Source organism: Lepidochelys olivacea (assembly GCF_965140295.1).
Source record: "Lepidochelys olivacea isolate rLepOli2 genome assembly, chromosome: 14".
NCBI lineage: Eukaryota > Metazoa > Chordata > Testudines > Cheloniidae > Lepidochelys > Lepidochelys olivacea.
In genome coordinates, this window is record NC_140424.1 from 31507340 (window position 1) to 31524610 (window position 17271).

A 17271-nucleotide genomic window follows, 5' to 3' on the forward strand; every position below is an offset into this window, starting at 1 on the left:
GCTCCCAGTGCTTGCGCCGCGAAACAGCTGTTTCATGCGGCTGGGAGGGAGCGGGGAGGAAGGGGAACGCGGCGTGCTCAGGGGAGGAGGCGGGGCTGGGGATTTGGGGAAGGCGTCCAATGAGGCAGGGAGGGGGCAGAGAATCTGGGGAAGGGGTTGGAATTGGGAAGGGGCAGGGGCGCACAAGCAAATACCACCCTCCACCCCGGGGAGTGTCCTCTTTTTGAATGTTCAAATATGGAACCCTATCTGGGGCAAAGCAGGGAATTGAATGCAGGTCTCCCAAGACTTATGTTAGCAGTTAGACTAACCACAGCCGCAGTCGTCCTCTATCACGCCAGCTCTCCCTTGCTCCATCTCTCCCTTCCCATGCACTTTCCCCCTCTCCCTTGGTCTTTATACCCTGCTCCTCCATAGTGTCTCTATACCTCTCCAGATGCTTTGCTTCTTCATTGATGTTAAGCCAGAAGGGACCATCTAGTCTGAACTCCTGTACAACATAGGCCAGAGTTTCATCCAATGATTCCTGTATCGAGCCCCCCACTTTCAGCCAAACCTAATCAGTTTCTGTCAATGGTAAATGATTTTGTGTGGGCTAGGGAAAAGGGAAGAAAACACCCCATATGAATCATGCTGCTCCAGCTGAGGCCTGCGGTCATGTGCATTTTGCCAATTCACTAACAAGTCAGATCAAGTTATCGCTTATTGTATTAGACTTTGTTATTTGTATTAGACTTTATTATTATTTCACAAATTCATGTCAAATTCCCCACATTCTTTCAGTCAAGAAAAAAATAATAAAAAAAAAATCAAAACATTTCTATTTTTCTATTCAAAATTACTTTTCTTTTAGAAATTTCCTTAAATTTTAGAAAAATTAAGAACTTGAAAAAACGCTCAAAATCTAAACAAACCATTTCATTTCAGGTCAAACAAAGCATTGTATTGGATCTGAAAATAAAATTTGTTTTGTTTTTTTTGGAACTGAACTGTGAACCAAAAAGTCAGTTATTCACACAGCTCTGATTGAAATACTAATTAAACGGTGCAAATTCTTTGCCATGTTCACTTGCTTTTAGGTTGTATCCCTGTCCCCTTTGTCTGGTTGTGTCATTTAATCATAAGTTCTTCAGGGCTGGGATTTTCTCTGTCTGTTTGTACAGCACCCAACACAATAGGGCTCTGATCCCAACGGAGACCTCTGAGCGCTACCATAACATCAATATTTAATAATAATTGGGCCCTTTTAGAAATCTAGCCATCAGCAGCATAAGTTCTAAGCACCGCTTAAGTGGCCCTTTGCAGAGGGGTGAGTTTTCACAGGCAAATGCACACTCAGCATTGAAGGAATTGCATTCCGCAAGGACCAAAATACAGTCAGAGGACATTGTACGACAGGGTTATGAAAGCCTTACAAAACGTCTGAGTATCAGGATGCAATTTGTAGTACTGAAGGCAGACTTCCAGACAATATGAAAGATGCAAAATGCTCTTGAAACATAGCAAGTGGAAACAATGAGATCAAGTTGCAGTGGGGGAGGTTTAGATTGGATATTAGGAAAAACTTTTTCACTAAGAGGGTGGTGAAACACTGGAATGCGTTACCTAGGAAGGTGGTAGAATCTCCTTCCTTAGAGGTTTTTAAGGTCAGGCTTGACAAAGCCCTGGCTGGGATGATTTAACTGGGAATTGGTCCTGCTTTGAGCAGGGGGTTGGACTAGATGACCTTCTGGGGTCCCTTCCAACCCTGATATTCTATGATTCTATAGATCATGTCACCATTCATAAGGACTCACTTTGGGCCAGATTTGTAAGGGTATTTAGGTGCCTAAAGATGCAGATAAGCACTTTTGAAAATCCAACTAAGTGGATTAGGTGCCTCCTCTCCCTCCGACTTTTGTGTAAACTCGCCTAGAGGGCCCCAATACAGTCAGCGTGCTCAGACCAGATTGGGCCTCGCACATGATTTAGGTAGCTGAAAACCTAACTTCCCCTGGTTTGTGGATCTCTCCAGGGCTTAGGCAGCAGACAGGCACCTAGAGGGAGGCAACAGTGCTCACACTCAGAGGCAGAAACATAAGTACCTAAGGCACTGAAGTTTTGTGAATCTCAGTGTAGCCTAAATTATTTAGGCACCCAAGCACTTTTGTGAGTCTAGGCCATTGAAGTTACTCAAATGCTTAAAATTAAGCATGTGTTTACATGATTTGCTGAAGAAGGATGGGATTACTCATATATTTATAGTTATACAGGAGGTCAGACTACATGATCCCCTCTGGCTTGATAATCTATTAAATCTAGGAAAGAAGCATGGGTTTAAATACACTGGTTAATCAGGGGCATAGTGAATTGATATATGTAAGGAGCCCCCTGGACCCTTAGCTGCTGATAGTTAAGGCTAAGACTTAGTCACGGGTATTTTTAGTAAAAGTCATGGACAGATCACAGGCAGTAAACAAAAATTCACAGCCCATGACCTGTCCATGGCTTGTACTATATAGCCCTGACTAAATCTTGGGTGCTCTGGAGGGGGGGCTCCAGGGGCGCCACAAGTGCTCTAGGGCAGGGGTGCTGGTGCTCAGAAGGGAGCAGGGAGAGCGCAGCGCGTGGCCCAAGACCACCACTGCTGCTCGGAGGGCTGGTGGCCCGAGACTGCCCCAGCAGCGGCCAGTACGCCTGGCCTGGGGGCTGCTTGAGCTGCTCAGGAAACTCCCAGACCAGCTGCAACAGCTGCTGCAGAAGTCACGGAGGTCCTAGAAAGTCTCCAAATCCGTGACTTCCGTGACCTCCACGACAGACTCACAGCCTTACTGATAGTATTAAAGTAGAACTTCAGAATTACGAACATCTTGGGAATAGAGGTTGTTCGTAACTCTGAAATGTTTGTAATTCTGAACAAAATGTTATGGTTGTTCTTTCAAAAGTTTATAGCAGAACATTGACTTAATACAGCTTTGAAACTTTACTCTGCAAAAGAAAAATGCTGTTTTCCCTTTATTTTTTTAGTAGTTTACGTTTAACACAGTACTGTATTTGGTTGGTTTGGGGGGTTTTTGTTTTTTTGGTTTTTTTTTTGTCGCTGCTGCTGCCTGATTGCGTACTTCTGGTTCCAAATGAGGTGTGTAATTGACTGGTCAATACATAACTCTGGTGTTCGTAACTCTGAGGGTCTACTGTATGTACATAATTGTACAATGTAAATATATCTTTGCGTACAGATATATCAATAACATTCATGGTTATTTCCTTGAATCAGGAAGGCCAAATCAACCTGGAGTTGCAGCTAACAAGAGATGTTAAGAGTAACAAGAAGGGTTTCTTCAGGTATGTTAGCAACAAGAAGAAAGTCAAGGAAAGTGTGGGCCCCTTACTGAATGGGGGAGGCAACCTAGTGACAAAGGATGTGGAAAAAGCTAATGTACTCAATGCTTTTTTTGCCTCTGACTTCATGAATAAGGTCAGCTCCCAGACTACTGCACTGGGCATCACAACATGGGGAATAGATGGCCAGCCCTCTGTGGAGAAAGAAGTGGTTCGGGACTATTTAGAAAAGCTGGACGAGCACAAGTCCATGGGGCCGGACGTGCTGCATCCAAGAGTGCTAAAGGAGTTGGCGGATGTGATTGCAGAGCCATAGGCCATTATCTTTGAAAACTCATGTCGATCAGGGGAAGTCCCGGACGACTGGAAAAAGGCTAATGTAGTGCCCATCTTTAAAAAAAGGAAGGAGGAGGATCCTGGGAACTACAGGCCAGTCAGCCTCACCTCAGTCCCTGGAAAAATCATGGAGCAGGTCCTCAAGGAATCAATTCTGAAGCACTTCGAGGAGAGGAAAGTGATCAGGAACAGTCAGCATGGATTCACCAAGGGAAAGTCATGCCTGACTAATCTAATTGCCTTCTATGACAAGATAACTGGCTCTGTGGATGAGGGGAAAGCGTTGGACGTGTTGTTCCTTGACTTTAGCAAAGCTTTTGACATGGTCTCCCACAGTATTCTTGCCAGCAAGTTAAAGAAGTATGGGCTGGATGAATGGACTATAAGATGGATAGAAAGTTGGCTAGATTGTCAGGCTCAACGGGTAGTGATCAATGGCTCCATGTTTAGTTGGCAGCCGGTATCAAGTGGAGTGCCCCAAGGGTCGGTCCTTGGGACGGTTTTGTTCAATATCTTCATAAATGATCTGGAGGATGGTGTGGATTGCACCCTCAGCAAGTTTGCAGATGACACTAAACTGGGAGGAGAGGTAGATACGCTGGAGGGTAGGGATAGGATACAGAGGGCCCTAGATAAATTAGAGGATTGGGCCAAAAGAAATCTGATGAGGTTCAACAAGGACAAGTGCAGAGTCCTGCACTTAGGACAGAACAATCCCATGCACCACTACAGACTAGGGACCAAATGGCTCGGCAGCAGTTCGGCAGAAAAGGACCTAGGGGTTACAGTGGACGAGAAGCTGGATATGAATCAACAGCGTGCCCTTGTTGACAAGAAGGACAATGGCATTTTGGGATGTATATGTAGGGGCACTGCCAGCAGATCGAGGGACGTGATCGTTCCCCTCTATTCAACATTGATGAGGCCTCATCTGGAGTACTGTGTCCAGTTTTGGGCCCCACACTACAAGAAGGATGTGGAAAAATTGGAAAGAGTCCAGCGGAGGGCAACAAAAATGATTAGGGGACTGGAACACATGACTTATGAGGATTGTTTAGTTTGCAGAAGAGAAGAATGAGGGGGGATTTGATAGTTGCTTTCAACTACCTGAAAGGGGGTTCCAAAGAGGATAGATCTAGACTGTTCTCAGTGGTAGCTGATGACAGAACAAGGAGTAATGGTCTCAAGTTGCAGTGGGGGAGGTTTAGGTTGGATATTAGGAAAAACTTTTTCACTAGGAGGGTGGTGAAACACTGGAAGGCGTTACCTAGGGAGGTGGTGGAATCTCCTTCCTTAGAGGTTTTTAAGGTCAGGCTTGACAAAGCCCTGGCTGGGATGATTTAGTTGGGGATTGGTCCTGCTTTGAGCAGGGGGTTGGACTAGATGACCTCCTGAGGTCCCTTCCAACCCTGATATTCTATGATTCTAGGATTCCTCATTTTTACAAAAAATCCTGTGGTGTTGGTACTCCAGTATCTACAGTAAATTTGTTTGTGGCTGTCATCCATTATGGGATACTCGAATAGAGCAATATGATATCTTCCTGCTACAGTAAACAGATGTAGATGACTTCAAGTTAGAGACATAATTAAATATATATGTGGACATCTGTTCATTTAGATCCTTAGCTTTAAGAATGTGTTTCCCACCATTGAGTCAGAAAAGGATTTTCAATTTGCATTTGACTTTTCCCTTACAAATCTCTCTCCCTCCCTTTTTTTTGATACACTAAGGACAAGATTTTCAAAAGGGCTCAGCATTGGTCTTACTCTGCTCCCATTGAAACCAGAGGTAAAACCCCTATTGCCTTCAATGGCACAACTCACAGGGACAGATCTTCAGCTGTCGTAAACTGTTGTATCTTCATAGACTTCAACTGAGCTGTGACGATTTATACAAGCTGAGGATCTGACCCACAGTAAACGAAGTTAAGTATATACATAAATCTTTGGAGAACTAAGGCCTTAAGATTTATTTTTAGAGGTTTTTAAGGCCCGGTTTGATAAAGCTCTGGCTGGGATGATTTAGTTGGTGTTGGTCCTGCTTTGAGCAGGGGTTGGACTAGATGACCTCATGATGTCTCTTCCAACCCTAATCTTCTATGATTCTGGTCAATCAAATATAGAAATCATAGAATCATAGAACTGGAAGGGACCTTGAGAGGTCATCTAGTCCAGTCCCCTGCACTCAAGGCAGGGCTAAGTATTATCTAGACCATACCGGACAGGTGTTTTAACCTGGTCTTAAAAATCTCCAATGATGGAGATTCCACAACCTCCCCAGGCAATTTATTGTAGTGCTTAACCACCCTGACAGTTAGGAATTTTTTCCTAATGTCCAACCTAAACCTCCCTTGTTCCAATTTAAGCCCATTGCTTCTTGTCCTATCCTCAGAGGTTAAGAAGAACAATTTTTCTCCCTCCTCCTTGTAACAACCTTTTATGTACTTGAAAACTGTTATCATGTCCCCTCTCAGTCTTCGCTTTTCTAGACTAAACAAACCCAGTTTTTTCAATCTTCCCTCATAGGTCATGTTTTCTAGACCTCTAATCATTTTTGTTGCTCTTCTCTGGACTTTCTCCAATTTGTCCACATCTCTCCTGAAATGTGGCACTCAGAACTGGACACAATACTCCAGTTGAGGCCTAATCAGCGCAGAGTAGAGCAGAAGAATTACTTCTCGTGTCTTGCTTACAATACTCCTGCTAATACATCCCAGAATGATGTTTGCTTTTTTTTCAACAGTGTTACACTGTTGACTCATATTTAGCTTGTGACCCACTATGTCCCACAGATCCCTTTCCGCAGTACTCCTTCCTAGGCAGTCATTTCCCGTTTTGTATGTGTTCAATTGATTGTTCCTTCCTAAGTGGAGTACTTTGCATTTATCCTTATTGAATTTCATCCTATTTACTTCAGACCATTTCTCCAGTTTGTCCAGATCATTTTGAATTTTAATCCTATCTTCCAAAGCACTTGCAACCCCTCCCAGCTTGGTATTGTCTGCAAACTTTATAAGTGTACTCTCTATGCCATTATCTAAATCATTGATGAAGATATTGAACAGAACCGGACCCAGAACCAATCCCTGCGGGACCCCACTCATTATGCCCTTTCAGCATGAGTGTGAACCACTGATAACTACTCTTTGGGAATGATTTTCCAACCAGTTATGCACCCACCTTATAGTAGCTCCATCTAGATTGTATTTCCCTAGTTTGTTTATGAGAAGGTTATGCGAGACAGCATCAGAAGCCTTGCTAAAGTTAAGATATACCACATCTACCACTTCCCCCCGATCCACAAGGCTTGTTACCCTGTCAAAGAAAGCTATCAGGTTGGTTTGACACGATTTGTTCTTGACAAATCCATGCTGACTGTTATTTATCACCTTATTATTTTCTCGGTGTTTGCAAACTGATTGCTTGATTATTTGCTCCATTATCTTTCCAGGTACTGAAATTAAATTGCCTGGTCTGTAATTCCCCAGGTTGTCCTTATTTCCCTTTTTATAGATGGACACTATATTTGGCCTTTTCCAGTGCATATGATCTCTCTGTTTACTTCATATTTCTTTATTAGTAATTGTTAGTCTTAATTATTTCTATTTTTTACTTTACAACTCTTTCTATACCTCATGCCTTAAGCTGATTATATTTAAAAAAAAAAAAACCAGAGCACTTCTGTGGTGAATTTTTTTAGAGTCACAAAATAGTTATTGCAAAAACAAGAGAACTTTTAAAAAAAAAATGGGCTGATTTTGCTACTGACTGCTTCCAACTCAACAGCCACGTGGGAGTAAAAGATTGTTCTCAGTAACTCAGTGTCTGCATGAGTTTACCATGAGATTGTGACCGAGTGTCATTAGCATTCACTCTGAGCAAAAGAACAGCTCTGAGACGATCTATGCTCATTCAACTTTTCTCCTCACTCCAAACACCATTCCTCCAAACAACTCCAAACCTGATTCCGCCAGCCAGGCAAACACAGAGTCAATTCTACCACTAGAGCAACACATCTGGAACAAACACTTTGTAACTATAAACGAACCCAAATATTTTGTCTGATGAAATTAAAATCTGGCACATTTCTAGAATTCCAAAAGAAGTTCCCAAAACACAGGGACAACAAGGAAAAACAAGGGTGTCTCTGTACATTCAGGCTGTATGGCGACTCTTCATTCGCACATTAATTATACATATACAAACTCCAAAATGGCCCAGATTTGCTAAATTTCGAAACATGCTGCATTTGTTTCTCCTGGGCTGTGAAGAGAGGTAGAAGGCCTCAGTGGAGGCTGATATATGGATGATTATGATCTGCCACTTGGTACAAATGCAGTTTTGGGCTTATAACATTAAATCATTCTCAGGGGATTCAGAGCCAGTGTCTGGGCACCATTCATGATTCGGAATCAAATTAAAATAAAATAGTATAAAGAAATATGGCAAGAGAGAAATCAACACTAAAACAAGTGGAAAACTGGTGAACAAAAAACATTAGGAAATAGTTATTGGAGATGGGATTTTACAATCATTACTAATATGCTCTTTAATTTACATGTATTTGTGCAAATGAAAAGTGATTAAAGTTAGGCTGGCTGGAGAGGTGCAAGAAGCAGGGGTGATAGCTAATGTAGATGAAATATACAGCAGGAGTGAAGTGCTGCTAGTAGTAACTGGTGAGCTTGAGACATTCAAGGCCAGATCCTCAGCTAATATAAACTGGCAAGCGCCTGCTGATTTACAGCAATTGGCAGGATTAGCTTGCTAACTTCATTAATTATTATTAATTGTATTGCAGTAGCACCTAGCGATCCCAAATTAGATCAGGGTCCCCACTGTGCTGCGCACTGTACAGACACAGAGTAAGATATAGCCCATGCCCTGATGAGCTTTCAATCTAAATAGGATCTGACCCTCACTCTTCTGAGCTCCTTCTGGAGGTAGAAGAATTAGCCTGTGGAAATTAATTACAATCCATTTTCTCAAAAAGAAAAGGAGTACTTGTGGCATCTTAGAGACTAACAAATTTATTTGAGCATAAGCTTTCGTGAGCTACAACTCACTTCATCGGATGCATTTTCTAGGAATCAGGGCCTCTCATCTGAGATACACCTTCAACCTTAACCGTTTCCTCCTAACAGTGATGGTGATGTTGTTTAGGGGGAAAGGAGGGCAAAACTAGTAACCTAAGTTTCTGCTAAAGCAAAACTCTGTATAATCCTCCCAGGATAAGAAACCAAGGGGAAGGACAAATTAATCTGGCACTAAAATGATGCAAAGGCAATGAAAGCTAAATGGATCTCAGAATCTTTATTTAGAGTAGCTCTCCTCCACCCTTTGTCTGTTGTTATCCCCACCCCAGTTTCCAACATACTGTGAACTTCTGAGGGCAAAGAATCATCCCTTCTTCTATTTCTATAAAGTATCTAGCATCCCAATGATGCTGCAGAAATAGTCATTTGTTACAATGACCATGCTACTATTTTAACTCTGGGCTGGGGGGACCTGGCATCGAAACAGATAGGAATCTGCTCATGGAGTGGGAGGGGCAGATTTTGCTGGAGGAGGAGGGGTCATTCCTCCACCATCCCCATAGACCAGGGGATATGATGATGCAGTCACAGCACTAAGTGTTTAACCCCTCATCTGTGTCTAAACCTGCCCCTGGGCAGGGCTCTGGAGTTGTGCTCCGGCTCCGCTCCAGCTCCAGGCAAAAATCTGCAGCTCCACTGCTCCGGAGCTGCTCCGCGGGCTCCACTCCAAAGCCTTGCCTAGGGGTGGAGCCAGTCCTGGGAAGGGGAGGCGCAGCAACACTGTCTGTGTGTCTGGACAAGTAGCTAAGCCTGCACCACCACATAGAAAGCCCTGGAGAGGAGGAGATTCATAGATTTAAAGACCATAAAGGGCCATTATGACCATCTAGTCTGACCTCCTGCCTAACAAGGGCCAGAGAACCTCACCCAGGGATCAATCCATATATTAGCACCACCAGTATTATGTTCCTGAATCTGGGAGGCATGGAGGGGACAGGCTCTCTCAAATGGGTTCTGCGGACTATGGGGCTGATCCCCCTGAAGGCTACAGAGGAGGGGAGAATCTGACCCAGGCACTTTGAGGGACACACCTCCCACCCGTCACCCCCACCGTCTAACACCAGAGGGTGCAGGGATCCTTACCCAATGAGATCACATTCTCATAGTTCTCCTGCATCTCGTCTGTGGGATCCAGATTAGCTCACTCACTGCCCCTCAGTGGAATACACAGCCGCCTCCTTGACAGTCCCTGAAACAGCCAGAGACCCTCATTCAGAACCTGCTGTCCCAGCCACAATCCCACCAGCTCAGCCACAGGACCCCTAAGTCGGTCTCTCTGCTCTCTCTCTCCTACATGTCCCTCCCTTAAAGTGATGGTTATACATTCCCATATGATTCTTTCTAGCCCCCCCGCCAAGCCAACCCGCATTTCTGGGTGAGTACCAGACAGTCATCTCCCCCTGAATGGCTTCTCTGGCCCTACAAATGTAGTAGACCACTGACAGCAGGGATACAGGATTGGGGCAGGATCTTTATTCTAATGGAGCACAGCCAGGCACATCATGAGCTCCCTGCACTCCCATTTCTCTGGTCTCCTTTCTCTTGGTAGCGGTAGGGACCATATTTGGGCTATGGCAGGGCTAAGAAGTCTTGGGTTGAAACTTCCTAGCGATGGTGCTCAAGTGAGCCCAACATGCCAGGGAGGAGCTGGAACAAAAAGCGGATGTGATTCTGCAGCCTGTCATGAGGAGAAGGGTGACTGGAGAGTTTTGGAAGGGGCTTTAGTCAATTTCACACCCCCAGTTCCCCTGGCCTTTCCCTGCAGACAGACACTCTGCAACCCTGGGACCATGCTCAGTCGTTTTATTACAGATCAGATCCAGCCCCTCTCCCTATATTAACCCCCCCACCCCCGCCAGTAAAAGAGTTTCTGAACCAAATGCTAGAAAAATGCAGAATCGAAGGTGCCACTTTGGGCGATCCCTAGGGCTGCCAATTTTGGTTGGAGGTATTCCTGAAGGTTTCCTCATATGACAGAATCTTTAACTATGAATCTTTAATTCCTGGAGGGTTGGCAACCCTAGGCAGTGGTTCTCAACCACAGGTCCAGGGCCCCCTGGGGCACCATGAGCAGGCTGCAGGGGGGCCACCAAGCAGAGCCAGTGTTAGACTTGCTGGGGTCCAGGACAGAAAGCCAAAGCTCCACTGCAGGGGCTAAAGCCTGGTGTTCCAAGCTCCATCACCCAGGGCCGAATCAAAGCCTGAGCAACTTAGCTTCACAGGGGCCCCCTGTGGTGTGGGGCCCTGGGCAATAGCCCTGCTTGCTACCCCCTAACGCTGGCCCTGGCTTTTATATGCAGAAAACAATGGTTGTGGCACAACTGAGCCATGGAGTTTTTATAGCGGGGGGGGGGGGTCAGAAAGAAAAAGGTTGAGAAGCCCTGATCGCAGGGATGCCCCCTCACACACACGGTTCCCAGCAGCGCGAGGACCAGGCAGAGGCAGGAACTGGCTTTTCCTCTCCCTGCTCCTCACCTTGTCCCAGGAAAGTTCAATCTGCCCGGGGTGCTGCAGGGAATGGGGCTGGGCAGGGCTGGGAGCCGGGAACCTCCCTCCTCAGATTGCTCCTGCTGCCCCTTCCCGTCGCCTTACCCTCTTCCTTCCTCTGGCTGGGGAGACGGGCTTATTGTTGCATTGGTCTGGGGGGGGCGCGTTGGCTCTCCCGGGGCTGCTTGGGCTGGTGCAGGCGCTACGGGCAGGCAGAGCCGGGGTGTGTCCGGGCGGGCAGCGGCAGCGCTGGGACTCCGGAGCGGTAGAAAGCAGCCCTTTCCCGAGTCACTTTCCTGCCCATCCCCAGCACTTTCCCCGAGTTCGCTCGCTCTCAATTACCTGGAGCTTCCGGTTCAGGGAGCTGATGTCGGGCGGCAGGGGCCGGGGCTTCCCTGGGCCGCTCAGTGCCGTGAGAAAAAGTCCTATAGCGCCCGGGTTTGTTGCAGCCCGGGTTGGGTATGGGGAAGGACACAGGAAGGGGATGGAGCAGCTGAGAGTGGCTGTAGCTAGGTGCTGGGTGGGAGGAGGGGAGACAGGAAGGGGGGACAATACAGAACAGAAGGATCCCCCCAGCCCGTGGTGGGGCTGGCTCTTTTTCATTGCAGCTGCAAAAAAATCAGGGTGCCTCCATTGTGAGCCGGGAAGCCGGGCTGCGCCGGGGAGGTGTGATCTTGCCAGCCAGGGACTTTCTCATTGTTGCAATTGGTCGCCCTGGCGTCCTAGAGCAGCCCCGGGCTCTGCCGACACCAGCTCCCGAGCCGGAGCCTGCAGGTAACTGAGAAAGACCCCGGGGGGAAAGGGCTGGAGCTGGGCAGAAAAAAAACACGGCCCCCATCTCTACCAGTCCCCTCACTGACACCCCCAGGCTCCGGCTCCCCTGAGCCCCTGCAGGAGCCGAGCCAGCCAGCGGAACAATAGCTGTTAGCCACTGGTTTATTAACCAAAAGTTTGGTAACTCCCACTGGTACTAGCAAAAATTTGCCCCACGGGGAGTGATTCCTGAGGTCACGTTGACACTGGGAGCAAAGTTCCTTCCTGCATGCTAGGGCTTTTGTTCGGAGTCTTCCTTTCGGCACTGGTCCGTTTCTTCTTCAGCTACCCTGTTAGGAAATACCCTAGCTCGGTAGAAAGGCTGGGATTTCTGAAGGTTTAGGGAGATCGGTACCTGACTCCCATTGTCTTTCAAGGAGAGTTGGGCATCTCTGTGTCTTCTTCCCCTTTGAATTCTAAAGCCATATATGCCCTAATCCCTGCACCTGCCCTCCCTGCATTGCCTGCTGCCTGCACCTGCAAAGATTTCAGATACTTGCTTTAGCAGATCCTCTCCCCTCTTCCAGCCAGCTGCCACTAAAATGCATGCATGAGCTTCCCCACTTGCCTTGCCCTTCCGGCTCTAGGGAGAGACCGGGTCACATCCTCAGCAGGTGTAAATCAGTCTTTCTCCCTTGGCTTCAGTGGAGCCACAGTTGATTTACACCAGATGAGGATCTGGCCCCCAATTTTTTATAGACACCCAAACTCTCACTATATGAAACTTTGCAAAAACTTTTAAACCTTTTTATAAACCTTTTAAATGTTCCCAGATTCCACTAGGCAGCATCTGTGAACACTTTTGCAGATTGTCACCTGGGGTTGGGTCACGGGTGAAAGGCCAGGGGCTCTGCCCCATTTTGTTTCATGACACGGGGTACAGGTCTGGGTTTGAAATAACAAGGCATGTCATTTGGGTTTATGTAGACTTTAGCAGTAGTGCGAGCAGACTGGTGCAGGGGCAGCAATCCCAGGCCCTTATGGGATTGTGGAACTGAGAGGAGGGGATGCTTCTTGTTTCAGGGGCTAGTGGCCTTCGAGGTCTGTGTATCTCACCATGGATCAGTGGGCTGCTGTGGATCCTGATCAGAAACCTTTGTGCAGGGGTGGCATACAGGAGAATGATGATCCCCTGATGATTCTGAGTAAGTATCCCATGGAGGCTGTGGGGTCTTTGCAGCTGCCAGGTCAGCTTCTGAGCAGTGTTCTCCTGTGGACCCTTCCACAGAACTCAGAACAACGGGAAGGAGGATGGTTGTGTGGTGAAAGGGACAGACTCCCCTCAGACTCCTGGGGACAGAGGAAAGGGACAGGTTTCCACAAGAGAAGCAGAGTTGGGAGGACATCTAGGCAAGAGTGAGGGTGAGAAGATAGGGCAAACGTCTATCCAGTCCTACTATTGACTGAGGTTTCCCTAAGAGAACAAGGGGAAGAACCATGTATCCCAAAGCTCAATGAAAATAAGAGCCCGAGAAGTGAGGAAAGAGTTAAATCAATGTGAGAATCCCCTTCAGCTCCCTCAGGATCATGTCTCCAGCAGGTGTATCCTCCGGGCTTCCCATCCACTCAGCCTGACCCCTGGCAGTAGCTCCCTTCTCCCTGAACCTGCAGATGGGAAGTTGAGGCAGGGTGGGTCCCCTCTTCTCCCTGCTCTAAGAGGGAAGGGTTTGGGGTGGGGGGAGGGCAGATTTGACTTCTGGTCTTTCAGCGTGCCCCAGCAGTTATTTGGGTTTGTTCCTCCACTCCCCTGTGCAGGGCCTGACTCCTGTGCGGATTCTCTCCCTACCCCAGCCGGGGACAGGGCAGCAAGTGAGACTGAGGAGGAGAATGCCGGGGAGGAAGGCCCCGAGATCGTGGAATTGGATCCAGCATTGCTGGGCAGGCTGGAGGGGGCTGGGGCCAGGAGCCCGGAGGAGCAGGGTCCAGACTGTGAGAGCCTGCGTTGGACGGTGGTGCAGCAGATCGACTCCCCCGGGAAGCCGGCGCAGCGGCGGGGCGGCGGGGGCAAGTCAGCTGGCGCCAGCTTCCAGAACTTCAAGAGCATCATCGTGCTGCAGAAGAGCTACGAGTGTGGCGAGTGTGGCAAGACCTTCAGCTGCAGCTCGCACTTCAGCAAGCACCGGCGCACCCACACTGGCGAGAAACCCTTCCGCTGCCTGCACTGCGGGAAGAGCTTCAATGTCAGCTCCAACCTCTACCGCCACCAGCGGGCCCATGCCGCCGAGCGGGCCTGCCCATGCCCCGAGAGCTCCCCACCACCGGTGCCAGCGAGTGCCCCTAACCCTGCCACTCCTCGGCCCCGGGGGCTGCCCTACAAGTGCGAGGAGTGCGGCAAGAGTTTCCGGCGCAACACGGAACTGGTGACCCACCAGCGGCTGCACACGGGGCGCCTGCCCTTCCAGTGCACCCACTGTGGGAAGAGCTTTTCCTGGAGCTCCCACTTCGACCGGCACAAGCGCATCCACACCGGCGAGAAGCCCTACCAGTGCCCTGAGTGCGGGAAGTGCTTCAGCCGCAGCTCCCACCTCTACCGGCACCAGCGCACCCACGCTGGGGGCCGCTCCTATATCTGCACCTACTGTGGACGCAGCTTCAACAGCACCCTGCACTTCGACCGGCACCAGCGCACCCACACCGGCCTGCGCCCCTACAAATGCACCCTGTGTGGCAAGGGCTTTGGCGATGGGCTGGCCCTGGTCAAGCACCAGCGCCTGCATCTAGGGGATGGGCCCTTCCACTGCGAGGAGTGCGGCAAGAGCTTCGGGGCGAGGGCGCAGTATGCCCGGCACCGGCGCAGCCTGCACGGTGCCGCCGCTGCCAACACCGGCGGCGAGAAGCCCTACCGCTGTGGCGACTGTGGCAAGAGCTTCTCCTGGAGCTCCCACTGGGAACGACACCAGCGTATCCACACTGGGGAGCGCCCCTACCAGTGCGGCGACTGCGGCAAGCGCTTTGGCCGCACCTCCCACCTCTACCGGCACCAGCGCACCCATGCCGGCGGCCAGCCCCACATCTGCACCGACTGCGGCAAGAGCTTCAACAGCACCCTGCACTTCCACAAGCACCGGCGGGCCCACGCAGGTGAAGCCCCCTGCCATGCCTGCCCCGACTGCGGAAAGGCCTTCGCTGACGGCTCCGCTCTGGCCAAGCACCGGCGCACCCACACCGGAGAGCGGCCCTTCCCTTGCCCCCAGTGTGGACGGCGCTTCAGCGTCAGCTCTCACCTGTACCGCCACCTGAGGAGCCACACCGAGGAGAAGCCGCTGGAGGAGATCGCATCCTACTAGAGATCAACTCCTCTTCCCCCTTTACCTGGGAGAGGAACCCCCCCATGCTGGAGGTTTAGCTCACCTGGACCTGGCTGCCCCTCTCTGAGCATGGGAGTGAACCCCATGCACTGCCAGCCAGAGCATTAGTGGGGCTTACCTCACAGGGATCTGACCATGGGGATCGCCGACCTGCAGGGGTAGCTGAGACCTCTAGGAGAGCAGCGGGCAACCCCGTTGTGGGCACTCTGGGGCCACAGGGACAGGTGCAGTGTAAGGTCCCAGTCTGGAGCTCCTTGAAGGGCTCCATGTCAATGGGGGTCTGGATCAGCCCTGAGGATATAGGTAGATAAGGTAGATTAGGTAGGTAGGATAGGTAGGAGGTAGAGCAGAGTGGTGGCTGTACTAGGGGGCTGGGTAGGGTGAAAATAAGAGAGGGAGAATGTTAAATGGTGTGTGATTGAGGGCGGATTACCCTCTCGCTCACTCCGGTGTAAATCAGGAGTATACTCACCAGAGTCATGGGGGCTGATTCCCCTCTCATTCACCCTGGTGTAAATCAGGAATAACCCCACTGGAGTCACTGGGGCCAATTCCCCTCTCGCTCACCCCCGTGTAAACCAGGAGTAACCCCACTGCGGTTAGTGCAGTTACAGGAGTGTGGAGGCAAGGGTGAATGGGTGATCGGAGCTGGGGCGGGAGGCAGTATCTGGGGATCGGGTGGGAGGCAGTATCTGGGGATCAGGCAGGTGGGGCAGGAGGTGGCGAGGAAGATGGGAACCAGACTGGGAGGGGAAATGAAGTGTTTGGGGATTGGAGTGTCTGTGTGGTGGGAGCAAGAGAGGGATGTGGGTGATGGAGGACTGGCATGTCTGTGGACTGGGCTGGTGGGGCAGATATGGCACTGCTAGGGGTCTCCAGACTGAGGAGGATGGGACCAAGTTTACTGCCACTCCTTCTCTGGGTTTCCATGCCCTATCCCTGCCTCCTGATCAGACAGGACCCAGGAAGAGAAGAAACTCTGCCACACGGAACCCCCCGCAAGCCATCCCATCCAGGAGGGGAAATGCAGGGGACTCAGCATGGAGAGAGCCTGGGAAGTGGAGAGAGCTTGGTGTGTAATGCACCTGACTCCAGCAGGAATGAGAGACAGAAAACCTTAGGGTAGAGTGTGATTAACTTGTGGAGTTCACAGCTGCAGGAGATGACTGGGGCAAACACCTCAGCAAAGCCCTCTGCCAGCTCCATGGAGCAGTCTGGGGCTGTTGACTTCCAAACGACTTCCTGCGTGTGTGAAAATCTCCCTTAGACACACGCCCTGCCAGTCCCGATCCTAATTCAGAGCATGAGGGACAAGAACCTGCTCTCCACTGTTCTAGGGATATGGAGGGGGTGAGTTTCTGTAAAGGAAGAAAGCTAGTCACTCCTGAAATTAGCTATCCAAGCTGGGGCTCAGAAGGTCGTGAGCTTCATCAGCTGCACTTTTTGGAAGGATCTGTGAGGTATTTACATACCAGGAAATCTGTTGTTGTTAGAGGTCAGATTCTTTGTTGGTGTCAATGGACATCCAGGGATTTCTGCCCATTTATGCCCAGTGATAAATTAGTCCTTTCTCTACAGTAGGCTTCGGCCTTGTCTGTGCATCAAAGTTGAGTTGCTTCTTAACTCGATGGGTACAGTTAAAGCAGTGTAACCCTCACCCCCTTTAGTATGAATGTTATCAAAATCATCACAGCAAATCCCAAAGGGGTGTAACCTCCCTGCAGATTGAGCGCCACCCGAATCGATTTGTAGCTAGATCCTCAGTATGGTCTTGCTGGATGGTCAGTCTATGTCCGTCACTGGTGAGCTTATCAAAGTCTTTGACAACCATGTGATCGCTAGCTGTGTAGCAGTGTTCCTTGGTAACCGCACTTCGTAATTCATTATTACTCCTGAGGGCATTCTGCG

At 49.3% G+C, this 17271-nt stretch overlaps 2 protein-coding genes across 6 annotated transcripts in view; one reads left to right on the plus strand and one right to left on the minus strand.

Moving 5' to 3' along the window:
* Positions 1–11639, minus strand: part of LOC311530340 (uncharacterized protein) — a 37221-nt gene extending 25582 nt beyond the window's left edge. For 3 of the 5 annotated variants that reach the window (XM_084646811.1, XM_084646810.1, XM_084646807.1), the window contains exons 1-2: positions 11348–11572; positions 9839–9944 (exon numbers count right to left, since the gene is read on the minus strand). In XM_084646811.1, coding sequence (XP_084502937.1) covers positions 9839–9872 — 34 coding nt within the window. In that variant the 5' untranslated portion in view covers positions 9873–9944; positions 11348–11572. The other 2 variants (XM_084646808.1, XM_084646809.1) reach the window with 2 other exon arrangements.
* Positions 11640–11778: 139 nt separating this feature from the next.
* On the plus strand, positions 11779–16938 carry LOC311530343 (uncharacterized protein). The gene is made up of 3 exons (XM_084646816.1): positions 11779–12016; positions 13079–13200; positions 13811–16938. The coding sequence occupies exons 2-3, from the start codon at positions 13113–13115 to the stop codon at positions 15340–15342; spliced, it is 1620 nt and encodes a 539-aa protein (XP_084502942.1). The 5' UTR covers positions 11779–12016; positions 13079–13112; the 3' UTR covers positions 15343–16938.
* Positions 16939–17271: the final 333 nt, after the last annotated feature.

Bases quoted from the DNA above. Each gene is read 5' to 3' on its own strand.
- LOC311530343 (XM_084646816.1), top strand. From the start codon at position 13,113: ATGGATCAGTGGGCTGCTGTGGATCCTGATCAGAAACCTTTGTGCAGG. The intron at 13,201-13,810 runs GTAAGTATCCCA...TCCCCTGTGCAG, and splicing joins TGATCCCCTGATGATTCTGA to GGCCTGACTCCTGTGCGGAT.